This window comes from Hippocampus guttulatus, chromosome 9 (assembly GCF_054856545.1).
Source record: "Hippocampus guttulatus isolate MCC_2025c chromosome 9, RoL_Hgut_1.0, whole genome shotgun sequence".
NCBI classification, from domain to species: Eukaryota; Metazoa; Chordata; class Actinopteri; order Syngnathiformes; family Syngnathidae; genus Hippocampus; species Hippocampus guttulatus.
The window spans coordinates 21,595,736-21,611,060 of record NC_141269.1 but is presented as its reverse complement, the minus strand read 5'-3'; the positions used below and the strand labels follow the sequence as shown (position 1 = coordinate 21,611,060).

Genomic DNA, 15,325 nt, shown 5'->3' with positions numbered 1-15,325 from the left:
GTCCCCCCCCAACAGGTAGTTCCGTTTGCTTTTGGAGTTGGTGAAAAAAGTAACGCAGGAATACAACTCTGAACACAGTAATGACACTAAGTAGAATGATGACTAGACATTAACCAGACATTGTATTATGGAGATCTACAATAAATATCACTGAAAATTCCGTGGGTTTTTTTCTGCCGTTATTTTGACTTATAGAAGGATTTTTTGCTCTTTATAAGGATTTTTTTGGTAGTTTATACAGGTTGGCGCTCCGAAAAGTTGACAGGTATGCTAACATTATGTTAGTCAGGCCCTGATTGGCTGTTGCAGATAAGACTGAGCACCACTGTTTCTTTAAATGTCATGTCTTTGTGATAAGCAACTCAACATTAGTATTTCACACCACAAAAATAGCATTTTTTTAGAAATCTATGCCTCAAATGGGGGTCTGGGGGCATAAGCATGTTCGTGAACGGGCACAGCCCCCGACAGCCCGCTTGCTGTTACGTGTCTGTGACCCTGTTAAAAGGTTTGATCCTCTGTATACAAATTATGGGATTATTTTTGTTAACGGACCACAAAAACATGGCACAAAAAGCAGGGAAGACAAAAAAGAAACGGTCCAAAATACCTGAGATACTCCTGCTGTGAAGCACCCTGAATTAAGGGGCATATTTAAAAGTTCTGACGATACAGTTAACGGTTTAGGATTCATCTCAATTATGTATAAGCCACTGTGTCCCACAGGAATTTCAGTCCCTTGCAGCAACTCCTAGGTTTATGTGAAAGTCTGAATGCGAATGACTTGCAACCTTACTTGATTAATCAGCATTGTCTTCAATGGGCACACTACCTTTATACTGAAGATACCTAATGTTGATGCAAAGATAGATGAGCACAACCCAATGTTAAACTACTTATTGCAACTCTAAACAGGATATTCCAATGCTCACATCAATACACTCCTGACAGTAAAGCTAAGGTGATTATGATCCCAAAAAGATTTTCTTCAATGGATGATTTTGCACATTCGAAACAAACACAGAGTGGACTACTGCAACTTAGAGTAACTCGTGTAGTCATTTATGCTTCTTTGTATATTAAATTAAGTTCCCTTATGGTCCTAGTACCTGACAAAGTTCGTAAATCTAACTATAAATTTTAATATGCACAGTCCCTTTACGATTACGACCTTGAATAAAGATTTATTGCTGGATAGGAGGGGAAAAAAACGGACCTTTTCCATGCGGTTAACCACATGCAAGTGAACCAAATTGATTTCCTTTGCAATTTCATATTTCACTCACTCTCATGGAACCTTTCCCACAGAGAGCAGATCAAAAATGATTACAATCAGTTATTTGAATAAGAAAGTCAAAGCTTCTCTTAGTCCACCTTTAGCCAGGAGTGATTCAGTGATTTATCCATCAATCCGGACAATATCTATATCCCTGCTTGATGAGCCACAGGAGAGTTTCAAGATCATTCGCCCTGATAGTTTTCTGATATCTCTCAGGTTATTTCGATGAGTATAATGAAGCAATTCTTCCAGGATGGTCATGCACTAATGTGCAAATACTGACATCTACTGGAAGAAGACTGAAGTCACTTTTTGGTTATTATTTTTCAGGATTCAATATCTGAGTTGACCAGGCTGAAACAGTATGAATGACAATTATCTCCTCGTGGATAACATGCTGAAATCACCCTGCCAATACAAATGCTGTCAAAAGGTAGGAATAAGAAGGGCCGATTTGGAGACATGTTGACAGTCAAGGAAGTAGAAATTCTAAACCAACATTCTTACCTGATTTAAATAAGCATGTTTCTTTTTGTATTCCCCTTCAATTTGCGGTTTGTCAAGCAGGAGGAAAAACTCTGCTGTTGTCGGCAAACCTGGGAGGACAGTGACGAGTAGATGATCCCCATTCACACCCGTGGCCTGGTGGGGAACATATTGGAGAGAAATTGAGGGTACGTTGATAGGCATAATTGCACTGGCTAAAATGTATGTGTCCAATGTTTTGGTGTGTTTTAAATGTCGATCTGCTGAAGGAGGGAACTGTACATGCACACGAATTTGATTTTCGACAAGCCATTCAATCATTTTCTATTGATTTTATGAAATCATACTTGCTTCATATATTGTCGATATCTCATGTATACATGAACTGGAAATGTGAACGTTTTATAATTTGGCACCCCGGTGTCATTTAGATATTGCAAATTGTGTAGCTAAGATCCAATGTGTTTTACATTGTGGCAACCGTGGTATACAGTGCACAAGCTCTGTCATTTCCGGAGAGGCTGTGAAGGCAACAGGAGTGTGAAGATGTTGGGTGGCAGGAGTGAGGAGAGAGTGGAATGGGTGTTATAAGCTATGAACCGGTTAGCGTTGTTGTCTTGGCGTGGTTATGGCCAACATTAACCTTTCCTGTGCTCTCAATAAAGAGTTTATTGCAAGCTCGCCGCTTGGCCTTATTGCTTTGGCAAAATGTTGCATTGAAATTTACTCAGTACGTCGACTCATTCTTGTGCTTGTGCTGCAAATAATATATTTGCTGTTGTTGTGCAAGTTAAAGATTTGTGTTTTCATCTTGTTATATTTTTGATCTTAGACGTTCATGGGTATTCTGCCGGACGTTAATAAGAAATAAACAGACATAGCCGCTGGTAGAAGGATACGCGGTGTGTATTTTATGGGCTCAAAGTGGAATTTTGTCAAAGGAAAATGTGGGGAAATATGATGCAAATGTATTGCAGATTTGCAGGAAGTTGCATCAAGCAGCCAATTAATAAGGCAAACTCTGTACTTACATGCCTTCTAGGTTTGAACTATGCCTCTCGCTTGACAAGCTGCAAAAGCATTGACCTGAAACTGCCCCTTTGGGGTAGGCTCACATTTGACATTAAGGCTTCCATTGCCGCAACTTCTATTGCTTGTGTGGCACTGCACACTGGCGTGGGCAAGAGCCTTGCAATCCAAATGATCTGAAACTATAAATTTCCCCTGCCCTCTCTGTCTTGTGATCCATCATCATGAAAGTCAGATTCACTTTGAAAGTGGCAGCGAGGTCATGCTGCAATTGCAGACTGGCCTTCAGTCAAGCTGACAGTATTTAAAGAAAAAAAAAGGCATTTTCCATGACAGGAGCTACTCATTTTTACCTGGATAAGCGAATTCTTAATGACTCGGCTCACATCCCGCCTCCATTCTGAAACATCAGGGTTGTGGTCGTCCAAGTTTGAAGAAAAGGCCAGCAGACGAGACTGGAAATATTCTGTATGAAAAGGAAATTATGTTCACTTTTACCTTGTCATTAGAGGCCATCTTTGAGATTCTATTGTTCTGCATCTAATTCTATTTTGTCTGGTTGTGTTTGAGATTAACGCAACCGGGAGAGTTTGGAGGTCATTTAATATCCAAGTAATTATCTACAGCTGCTTCCACATTGCATGGTATGATGCCCGATTCGGATCTTTTGTAAAATCGAATGTAATCACGTCCGTGTTGTGACACACATGCGGACAAAGTACAAGTCATGTCATCTGCAAAAAAATAGAAAAACGTATGGGATACTGTTATGGAGGTAAATATGGCCCTACAGAGGAGTGGCACAATATCGCTTATCCTCTCAAGGGTTGCGGGGCATGCTGGAGCCTATCCCAGCTGTTTTTCGGGCATTACCTGAAGTGGTTGGCAGACAATCGCAAAGCACACATAGACGAACAACCATCCGTGCTCGCATTCACATCTAGGGACAATTTAGAGTGAACAATTAACATACGGTGCATGTTTTTGGAATGTGGCAGGAAACCGACTACCCAGAGAAAAGAACATGCTAACCCCACACAGGAAGGCCGGATCCAGAATCGAACCCTGCACCTCAGCACTGTGAGGTCGATGCGCTAACCAGTCGACCACTAGGCCACCAGGTTAAAATAAATATATATGTATATATATATACTGTATATGTGTAAAAAGAGAGAGAGCGAGAGAGAGCTCATCATACACATAAAAGTAATAATAATGATGATCAGAGCAACCATTACAGGCTGGCATGGCATTTTTGTTTCATGTTTAATGAGATGTTTCTTACAAGGACAGCATCTCAGAAGCAGTTACAAAGTTGGCTCACCATGGACGGAGATGGCCTTTTGCTCCTGCAGAATAGTATCCCCTGCTGACACCTGCACGGTGACTGTGCTGATGCCTTCCTGGGAAAATGTACATGTCACACTTGCCTCAAGAGTGATTATGGGCTGCTGGGAAAATAAAGTCAGGGAGAGAGAGGAGGAGAGTTGAGAAAGAGTCAGAATCTCAGGGCTCCCATGAGGGAAACTTAGAAACAGCTGGTTCACGTCTCACACCGCTGTTATTTCCACTACATACACTTTAGCTCTCAAACACACACACGCACACAAATACACATGCACACACAAACACACTGCGTAGAGTAAGGTATCAGGGTACCAGCAACTCCTTCCTGTCATCTATGTCGATATATATTTTTATGCGCCTTCCTGTTCATGTTAATGACGGAAAAAAATACCTCAAAACCTTTCCCCGCCATTACTGTGACCTATGGCCTATGAAACTTAATCAATTAAAAATATCTGTATCATGAAGAAGTAAAACGACAAAAACATCCATCTGGCCATCCATTTTCTGCTCCGCTTATCCTCACAAGGGGTGCGGGGCGTGTTGGAGCCTATCCCAGCTGTCTTCTGGCAGTAGGTGGGAGACACCCTGAACCGATTGCCAGCCAATTGCAGGGCGCGCAGAGACGAACAACCATCCGGGCTCACACTTAAACCTACTGACAATTTAGAGTGTTCCATTAATTTGCCACGCATGTGTTTGGAATGTGGGAGGAAACTGGACTACCCGGAGAAAACCCACACAGGCACGGGGAGAACATGCAAACACAGGAAGGCCGGAGCCAGGATCGAACCCTGCACTGTGAGGCTGACGCGCTAACCAGTTGATCACCGGGCCGTCCATAACAACAACAATAAATGAAATATTTTTTATGGTTGCACAAGTGTACAAACTCTTTTGTATCTCAGATGTGGCAAGGGATGGGTACCAAGCCCTGGTATTCAACTGGCCCTGGGGCTGAATTTTTAAAAACTAAAAAAAAATTCTACTCACTACTAAACTACTCACATTAATTTTCATTGGATTTTGGCTATATCAATGTTATTTTGCACCTTCTACTACAGTGATCTAATTTCGAACTAACAATACAATGAATATGTTCGCCGAAGATGTATGTTCACAATCAGATTGGAACATTTTCCAACTGAGGACTACGGTCTCAGATTTGGATGTGCTGATTTCCATTCCAACCACCTCACACTCGATGTGAACACTCCAGTGAGAGTTGAAGATCATGGCTTAATGAAGCCACCAGAACCACATCCTCTGCAAAAACCACCAAACCTGACTCCCCCAACTCCTTGGTTGCACCTAGAAATCCTGTCCATGAAAGATATGAATAGAATTTGTGACAAAGGGAGTCCAACCCTCTCTGGAAAAAGGTCTCAACACTTAATTGCATTTGCAAATATCGTGATTTTGTTAAATGCGATTTTCTAATCGCAAAGGCTGTGATTTTCTGCAATTTGACTGGTCATTACTGTAGTGGGAGCAGACTGGAGGGGTAGAGGGGGAAGGGAGGGGAGAGGGAAAAGGGAGCAGAGGGGGAGGGGAACAGAACGGAGAGGAACGGTTCAGAAACGTTGGCCTTCGGTGGGGTTTCCGTCTCACGAGAATATCTGCCTATCTTGCTTGATTTTTATTTATTTATTTTTGCCTCACACGATTAAAAAAATTTTTTAGCATGTGTTTTGTGTATTTTGTGTTGTTATGGCCACTGTTGTATGTTGGAGTGCATGTGGAGAAGGGAGCAACTGTCTACGCGAGTGTGTGAGCCACCACGGCTGTCTGATGTGTGCTGTGTACAGTATAAACGTATAAAATAAAAGTATTGACCAATTTTCGATGTTGCCCAAAAATCATTTTTTGGACAGGTGGGGTTTGTGGAAAGAACTTTTTTGAAGTTGATGCCACATTACAACCACAATCATCCACTATTGCTGCTGCCAGACATGCCTCTTCCCACTGCACCCCCCACCCCACCCCTCCAAAAAAAAATCACCTTCCAGGCAAATGATATGAAAATGCGTCGCACAAAGTTGTCAAACGGTCAAATATTCAGGTGATAATTTCGACCGCATGTTTCATTAATGAAACCAAAGACAGACGAAAATGAAGTGTGTTATCCTTTATTTAACTCATTGAATACCACCCCTTTTCACTGGAGCAACCCCCTCAATCCCTCACATTTTACTGAATTTTGACTGATTTGCAAGGCCCACAGAATTTTCTGTTCTATGGCTATATATACATGCAACCTGTCAAAAGAAAGGTGAGACTCTCTTCTTTCAGCAGAAAAAAAAGTTTGTTTCTATCTTTCTCCGTTCATTCGCAATCAGCATTAGAAAACTGCTAAGTTTGATGGAAAAGGCCGATTTTCTGCAGAAATCCAGAGAAAATGAGCTTTTTGTAAAAGCATCATTTCAAGTTTTACACTATTTTTTGCTTTTGTGGCAGCTCAAATACCTCAATAATGTGTTCCTCCTACAAAAGAACATTACAAATAATGTTTTTGTAGCAAAATAATTTATTTGCACACAACAAAACTATTGAACTATGAACAAAAGTGCAGCTGTGGAGAAGATGGTTTTTGGCTTCCATCCAGTTTGTCACCATCGATTCATCCCACCACGTCCAGATGCACGACCTATAAATTATAGAAACATAAAAAGTTGCAAATATATCTTGCTGCAGAGTGAGGTACAATAATTTTATTTACCTTTCTTTCCACCACCAAAGCGAGGAGTCGTCATCTTTTGGCTTCTGGTTGGACAATCTGTAATTTATAGAAGTATGTACAATTACCACACTTTTATTTTTCTATTTTTTTTATTGTTGCTTTCCACTTACATTTCAACATCTCTCACACACACACATACATGCTCGCACACTGCTATTTACACCATTCATTCCACGTTGCTCAGCATCCAATTTGACATGAAATGGAATATTAATTTAACACTAGTGGTTTTAGCAGAGCTGAGCGGACCAAATGTGTCCTGTTTTTTTTGTTTTGTTTTTTTAAAACCTATGGCGACATGCAAGTCAGCACATTTACGGCACATATTTTAATCCAAATCTACGAGACGCATTAACCGCATATAAATGATTAGTGTTACTGGCAACTTTGTAGTATAGCGGGGAATGTAGCGGTACATAAAAGTGACTGATGAGGCATAAGAAGTGATGAAGTTTTGAATGGGAACTTGCAAGCTAGTCAGCAGTTACCTCCTCGTTCCAGCGGCTCTGGCGATGATTCTCAGCTGCTTTCCGTTATGTCCGAAGGCACGTATTCGTCCGACATATCGGGATCCAAATCGCTCTCCAATTCATCGTTTTCGCCGTCGTCATTACGAGACGATTCCAATGAATCGCTGACGTGTGCCCGGCGTCGGCCATGCGAAGCAATGCAGCCTCTTTGCCGTCATCGCTGGAAGTCGCCGGGGAGACGATTTGTGGGCGATGTGGGGCATCGGGAGGCAAAAAATGCTCTGCCAAGCGATGATCGCTGACGTGGAGCATGTTCATCTTCATCAGATGAACTCGAAACTCGGCGTGAGCTATGCGGGCTGCGTGTAGCCCGCCATGTTTGTGCAGGCCGACGTTCGTTTGACGGGTGCTGCTTTCGATTACGTGATCGAAGCTTCATTTTCTCTTCCACACAAACACCATCTCCTTTGTTGTTTTGTTTCGAGGACGCTTTTATACCGAAAAAAATCATTTTTAGTTAGTTATTTCCTTTTCTCCATCGTTGCTAGTTGCTCATGTTCCAATCCACTATCCACATACGCCCCTCCTTCACTGTACGCCCTTTCTACTCCTTCTGCGGCGTGATCCTGGTTGATTTTTGCACCACTGCCCCCCGATGGCCATTGTTTTGCTATTTAACATTGCCGTCAAGCCTAATCCTGTGGTGAGAAGTTGTATCAGACTCTCTTGCACCCTCCCCCATGAAAACACGTGATTGACGTATTAATACGTCATGGGGAGGGAGCGGCTATGCGCTAATTGACGTATTTATACGTCAAAGGGTGTAAATGAGTTAATTGACACTGTCGAGTTGTAATGGCTGCAGGCGCTTATCCATAGTTGAAATAGAAATTCATTACATCAAGGAGTCTTCTAAAACAGGCTGAATCGGGGTACAGAATGTTGATTTGAATGGCTAAGAGGTGCAGTCCATGTTCACATATCCTGTTTCATTAAAGTACCGTATTTTCACGACTATAAGGCGCCATTAAAAGTCTTAAATTTTCTCCAAAATGGACAGGACGCCTTATGATGCGGAGCGTCTTGTGTATGCGCTGAGTTCCAAAACCTGACTGACAGCCGACACGCTGTTTATATAGAGAAAAGGCGGAAGTGACTGTGGACAGGCATGCGGCAAAGAAGTCGGCCAATCAGTGAAGGGTGGGCGTGTATATATACATATATGGAGAGAGAGAGAGAGAGAGAGAAAAGGCAGACGTGAGTGACGACAGGCATGCGGGGAAGAAGTCCGCCAATGAGTGAAGGGTGGGCGTGTAAGTGGACGCTAAAGGGACGCCACAAGCAGGTACCAACACCTGTATAGAGTGTGGCTATGTGCATTGTTGCAAAACAACTTCGGTTTTGGTTTCTAAGAACCCCCGAAAATAAATTCTACAAAGAGACACGCCTACGAAGCTCAGTTCAAACTTCAAGCCATCGGTTATGCTTTTGGCATGCGTGCCCATCTCACAGCAGAGGTGAAAAAACAAGTCAAGCAAATGAACTCTGAGCTTGCCGTTATTCCCGGAGGCTTGACTAAAGAACTCCAACCGCTGGACATCGGCATCAACCGGGCGTTCAAAGTAAAGTTGCGAACGGCATGGGAACAATGGATGATCGATGGCAAACACAACTTTACAAAGAGTGAGAGGCAGCGCCGGGCGAGTTACGCCACAATTTGCGAATGGATTGTGGCTGCTTGGACGAATGTGTCTGCTTGCACTGTTGTTCGAGTTTTTGGCAAAGCCGGCATCATTTCTGTGGAGCCACATGGCAATGAGAGTGACTGACAACGAGAGGGAACACGGCGTTTTTGATGGATTACCGGTACTTGCACAATTGTTCAATTCTGATACAGAGGATGAGGACTTTGATGGATTTCTGGGTGATGATTGATCGAAAAACGTGAGTACATTGTACAATGGCTAAATAAAATACAACGGAACTCAGTTTTGCTTCCGTTGCCTTTTTAAAAACGTGTTTTTAGCTTGTATCCGTATGTCTTGGCATGCTACCGTATGCTTCAAGCTAACGTGTTTTTAGCGTGCACGCATGCATGCCGTATGTTTAAGCTGGCGTATGTTTTACCACTTTAAAATTGCGCCCAATAATACAGTGCGTTTTGTCTATGTGTAAAATACAGAAATAGCACCCATTAATGAGACTGCGCCCAACCATACGGTGCGCCGAATGGTCGTGAAAATACGGTAAGTGATATGTAGGAAGTGGTAAAGCCATGGATTTCTTTGCGTTACTTTTGTAATCTGCACTTTAGTGGGTGTCTTACTGTACATTACCACACTATAAATCGCTTCGGAGTATAAGGTTCACCTTCAATGAATGGTTTATGACAGTCAATCTCAAATAGTGGGGCGCACCCCCCAACTCGTGCTCTTTCCCTGCTTGAGAGGTGACATTCCACATCCCTCAAGTCAGCTTCCCGAGTCAGGGACTGGAGTGCCACGGTCCCTGCCTTCGGCCACTACCCACCTGACAGTGCGCCCGACCCCATGGCCCCTCCCATAGCTGGTGAGCTCATGGGAAAGGGGAAACACATTGAACCTTTTGGGCTGTGGACGGGTCCGTAAGACAAGTGCACAGTGACACCAAAACACACCATGTACATACAGTGTATACACATACTCTTCAGCATTATGACCAGCCGTTGATTTTTTTCGGAAGGGTTATTTCAGACAAAAACAACTTAGTGTTTTTCAGAAATTAGGGTCTTCATTGGCAAAATGTGCTCAAAAGACGTAATTTTAAGAACCTTTTTGCTGTAAAATATTATCTACAAACAGAGGATTCGGCACAAACATTCAAGTGCACTGTACATATTCACTACCTCTGTGCTATTTCCAATCCACCAGATATAGGTAACAGTTCCCACTAGGCTCGGCCGCAGAATTGCTGTCAGGTTCACCTCCTTATTCTTCACAGCCACAAAGGGTGCAGAGAGATGGATGGATTCCAGCTGACCTACTCGGAAACACAGATACTTTTACATAAATAGAAGGAAGATGCATCGATGCTCTGAGAAATGTATTGTGTATGTTTTATTTATGATATAAGTAGCATCCCTGGCCTGTGGTGTATCTACAGCACAGGTGTCAAACTCAAGGCCCGGGTGGCAGATCTGGCCCGCCACATCATTTTACGTGGCCCGCAAAAGCAAATCAAATGTCACCTTCTACCATGATTGCTAAAATCTGGACCATAATTTCAACTTCTCATATGTAATAAATAAGAGAGATATTTTAAGCATTTTCTTGTTACCAAACCCCTCATCACAGCAACTTAAACAATCGTTCAAAAACGATCGTTAAATGTTTTCACAGTCATAACGGCCCTCCAAGGAAAACGGTCACGCCATTGTGGCCCTTGACAAAAATGAGTTTGACACCCCTGATCTACAGTATGTGGCACATTGGACTCTGTTGGTAAATACTGTCGAGCCATATTTTCACTGATTGTGATCAATCAGTCAATCAATAAAGACCATGAAATTCGATGAAAAATGTGATCTCCCGAAAAACACACATTTGTAAACAGAAATATAAGTCTATGTAGAACTCACATGTTATGTGTAGGTAGAGAATTGCAGTGTCTGTTCCGAGGCTATTTTTCCCTGCTGCAGTCACCCGATAGATGCCTGCATTTTTGTAGATGTGTTTGATCCCATACTCAATGGAGCTCAGATTGGAATATGTCAGAGCGTGACCATCCCCGAAATCTAGTGTGATGCTTGTTCGTGCTGCGTCACCCTGGAAAGAAGAGACAGGACATCTGAAGGTCTGGTCGGCAGTGTAGAACATTGTCATTATACCCTTTTTAGGTATGTTGCACTCCTGTCCTCTATCAGATAATTAATAGTCGCACTCCTGCCAGGCTTTTCTGTAGAGTGAAAACATTTGGGTTTGACATCAAAAGATGAATATGAGACAAGATCCAGATTTCACCAGGGGTTGTGACACCCTCCCGCTAAGCTGTGTCACCTTGAGAAGGACACAAGAATAAATAATGAAATACAAGAATTAAAAGTTGAAAGATGACAATAAAAATACTTTTAAAAAAAATAATATATATATATATATATATTTTTTTTTTCTTTGTAACTTTTAGGGAACAGCGGGCAATGACTCGAGACTTGTTAAAAGATTGACGTGCACAGTTGGTCTTCGTGCAGTACAAACATATTGAGAATGATGGATAATAAATTTTAAACGTATTATCACGTATATAATTTGGACACTAATTTCAAACGTATAAAAAAAAGGGCAATATTTATTCATTGTTAGTTAACGTGCGAAAAAAAAGCAAATACAAAAAAACTGAACGAACTATATTCATAGAAAGAATCAACATAACACAAACAGTTCATAAATTGCCATCTTACACACATTTGTTCATTTACATATTTAAAAAAAGAGTACAGTATAGGTCTGGCCCTGAAATGGTGACATTTTGGCCCAAATTTTGAGACAGTGCAAGTATTTATTTTTCATCTCCCCGCGCATGCGCGACCAGCGTTATTATTATTATCATAATCATCATATATAATGTGCTTAGTAGAGCTGGGTGATATGGGTGAAATGTTTTTCTCAAAATAAGTATTTAATACTGATAGAGAAATCTATGAACAAAATTGTATCATGTTTAAAGTTTCGGTTAATTTGGGCATGTCTGGACATACTGAGCGCAGAGGCGTCGGCCGTTTGGGCTTTTCTTGAGTAATCACGTCAAAGCATGGGGGGGGGGCGAACAGATGGAAGAAGACTAGATTCAATCACAGAGTGGGAATGTACAAATTGGGAACAAAGAGTTGTCGAGTACCAATAGACAGTTTGGGAACAGCTGTCACGCCCAGGTGATCATTTGTCATCAGCAAAGTCTGTGACTTGTGTATTCGGGTAGATCAGATCACTACCGAGAGGCCGGGCCGGGGGGCGCGGTATGCAAATCTCGGGGGCAGTGTTTTTCTTGGATTCTACAATAAAAGTTCGAACCGGCGGAGAGGGAGCCGAGACTGTGATCGCGGAGCAACTAACCGTCGTTCGCTCTCAGAGATCCGCTCCCGCCGATATTGAAGACAATTTTCCTGTGTGCCGAGTCATTTCTTTAACTTTGTCCGAGAAAATCTCTGACAAATACCAGTCAATATTGATAGTTCATTCATTGTTTACCTATTGAAAGAATACAATGAAGTGTTTTTGCATACCGGTACATTTTAATTTGAAAAGTTGCTCCTCCAGCAGTGCACTGTCAATTTTTATTTGCATTAGAAGCTGCCCCAATGCAGTGTAGTTAACCTTCATTCAATGTTGTTGTCTTCATGAACAATGAACTATCACCACAGTCTGAGGTCAGGAGTGCTCTTGATGTCTCTGTACATTGCCACATTTTTTATCTTTCACTCTATCCTGACTTATTTCTCAGTTCCTGCTGCTGGAAAACCCTTCCTGCAGCACGAGACTGCCACCACTCTTTGACTCCTGTTTTCCTGACAAGTGATGAATGCAGGATAAGTTAAAAATAAATAAATAATTACGGACTAAGCATTGACGCAGGTGAGTTTTCATTTGTCAGTGTAATCTACCTTATGATGTAGATCAGGGGTGCCCAAACTTTTTGGACCGAAGATCTACTTTTCGATCAACTAACCTCCCGGGATCTACCCTTACTGGTGTGCGCGTGCGCGCGCGCATGCACATACACACACACACACACACACACACACACACACACACACACACACACACACACACACACACACACACACACACACACACACACGCCATGATGAGAAACAGCCTGAAAGGAGGCATGCGATGCACTTTTGCAGCCTGTTAACTATCGTTGCTCACACGTACCGTTTTAAAGTGCTTCCCTCAGCCCTCTAGATTCCTATTCTTTGCCCGGGCCCTCTGTGAATTGTCCACGAAGCAAACTCTGAATGAGAATAATGCCGACAAAAGATAGCGCGCAACAGCTCTGATCACAAGCTGCAATTGCAGACTGCTGAGCGCGAACAACTTCCGGTGACGTAATCACGCGCCACCGTAAATTCAAGATTTACCTACTTTATTTTATTTTTTATTTTTATTTTATTTTTTGTGAAAATGAGACCGATAGGATGATTAGGGTGCAGCGTACATTAACACAAAAAAAAATATTACTAACATGTGCAAAGACACACAAATGGTTGCTTGTTTTTTTTTTTTTCTCCTTGACACTCCTCGGATCTACTTGGGACCTGTCTTAGATCTACCGGTAGATCAGGATCTACCTAATGGGCACCCCTGATGTAGATACATTGATATTAAGTGCACTCCATTTACCATTTTAATTAATCACACTGAATTTTTTTTCTGTTCTATTATTGATAGACGGACTGGCACATCGATGAAATTGACTGATGGAAGTGTGGTTAAAACAAAGATTACAGTAGGGTTTGTCTCGGAAAAAACGACGGACTGACGATGGCGGATTGGTGCTTAGGCCACTGGAGGATGACGAATGAGGGACTGGCAAAATGTTCTAAATTGCCCACCTCTGATTGTGGGGATGGTATTGGCCAGGTGATGAGGTGTGGCTGGTTTACTCCAAACATGATGTTCGACAGTCACACCAAATAGTTCAGTCTTTGTCTCATCAAACAACAGCAACTTTTGTCTTTCATAGTCTGAATGTCTTTCAGGTGCCTTTCGGCAAACTCCAGGCAGGCTGCCATGTGCCCTTTACTGAGAAGTGGCTTCCATCTGGCCAATCTACTTTACAGGCCTAATTGGTGGACTGATGCTGAGATGTTTTGACGAAGGGTTATCCTCTTTCCACAGAGCAACGACGGAGCTTGGACAAAGTTTCCATTGGGTTCTTGGTTAGCCCCCTGACAAAAAGCCCCAGTCAGTCCTGTCTTCTTCCAATTCTGGATGATGGACACCACACTGTGCTCACTGAGATTTTCAAAGCAGCAGCATTTTTTTTCTTTACACTTCCAGTATCTGTGCCAGAATGATGCCTTGACATCATTCTGACTCGGAGAGCTACAGACCGGTCCTTTTACTTTGTGCTTGGTTTGTGCACTGGTATGCACTGTCCACTTTGGGACTTGATCTAGTCATAGTTGGGAGGGTTTCTAAAATAGTCTCCAATCAACTGAATTTGTGCCTGAGCTCAATTATTTATTTTTTCAGGTGTGCCGCAGGAAACTTCATTAGTCTGATCACGATTATTTGTCTACCACAAATAATGTGGTATTGTTCATCCTTCAAGGCCAGTGGCGACATCCATCCTCAGCCGTCAGCCTTTCATGAGGGACATGTGAAATGCATGGGCGAGCGCAATTATTTTAAATACCCTACAGACAGTTAGTTATTTTGCTCCATAATTTTGATGCTACAGATATTGGAGTAATCATACAGCACGGCCCCTCCCAGTGAGTAGTCTTGAGTGGCGCCGTTTGCAACATACTCAGTGAAGTATTACCACAGACAACATTGGCAGTCCATAAACAAAGGCCCCACCTTGAATACGTTGATGCCGCAGCCATATTGGATGTGGCAAAGTAAAGTGATTTGTGAAAATGCCGCATTCCCTTACTATTTGGAGCAATCTTCGAGCCACTACTTATGGGATTTATATTTAGTAATTGCTTTTGATTCTATGATGTCATTCAAATTTACAACTATAATTTGACGATTTAATGATGGCCACATCTAATATGGCAAACATGCTGACATATCATTTGGAACACACCACCTCGGTCAAGGAGGTGTTTGCAACAGAAATAGAAAGGAAAACTTTCAATGTCCAAAGTTTTGTGGCTCCTGTGGTTACTTTAATGGAATGGGTTCAAATGCCGAGTTGCTGACCCCAATTTCCCTCCTCACTTACTGTACTGTGATTATGCCAGGGATGCTTAAACTTGTAACGCAG

At 42.2% G+C, this 15,325-nt stretch overlaps 1 protein-coding gene and 1 long non-coding RNA gene across 8 annotated transcripts in view; both read right to left on the bottom strand.

Moving 5' to 3' along the window:
- sorcs1 (sortilin-related VPS10 domain containing receptor 1) overlaps positions 1-15,325 on the bottom strand; it is a 190,538-nt gene that overhangs the window by 15,035 nt on the left and 160,178 nt on the right. For 6 of the 7 annotated variants that reach the window (XR_015101929.1, XR_015101930.1, XR_015101931.1 and 3 more), the window contains exons 19-23: positions 10,968-11,154; positions 10,236-10,369; positions 4,119-4,245; positions 3,148-3,260; positions 1,787-1,921 (exon numbers count right to left, since the gene is read on the bottom strand). Coding sequence is in view for 4 of the 7 variants with exons in the window: in XM_086121207.1 (XP_085977333.1) it covers positions 1,787-1,921; positions 3,148-3,260; positions 4,119-4,245; positions 10,236-10,369; positions 10,968-11,154 (696 nt within the window). In the remaining 3 variants the exon portion in view is untranslated. The remainder of the gene's footprint in view (positions 1-1,786; positions 1,922-3,147; positions 3,261-4,118; positions 4,246-10,235; positions 10,370-10,967; positions 11,155-15,325) is intronic. The other variant, XM_086121206.1, reaches the window with a different exon arrangement.
- Positions 6,649-10,226, bottom strand: LOC147200748 (uncharacterized). The gene is made up of 2 exons (XR_015101932.1): positions 6,861-10,226; positions 6,649-6,788 (listed from the first exon to the last, which is right to left on the bottom strand). It is a non-coding gene; the product is annotated as an uncharacterized LOC147200748 (long non-coding RNA).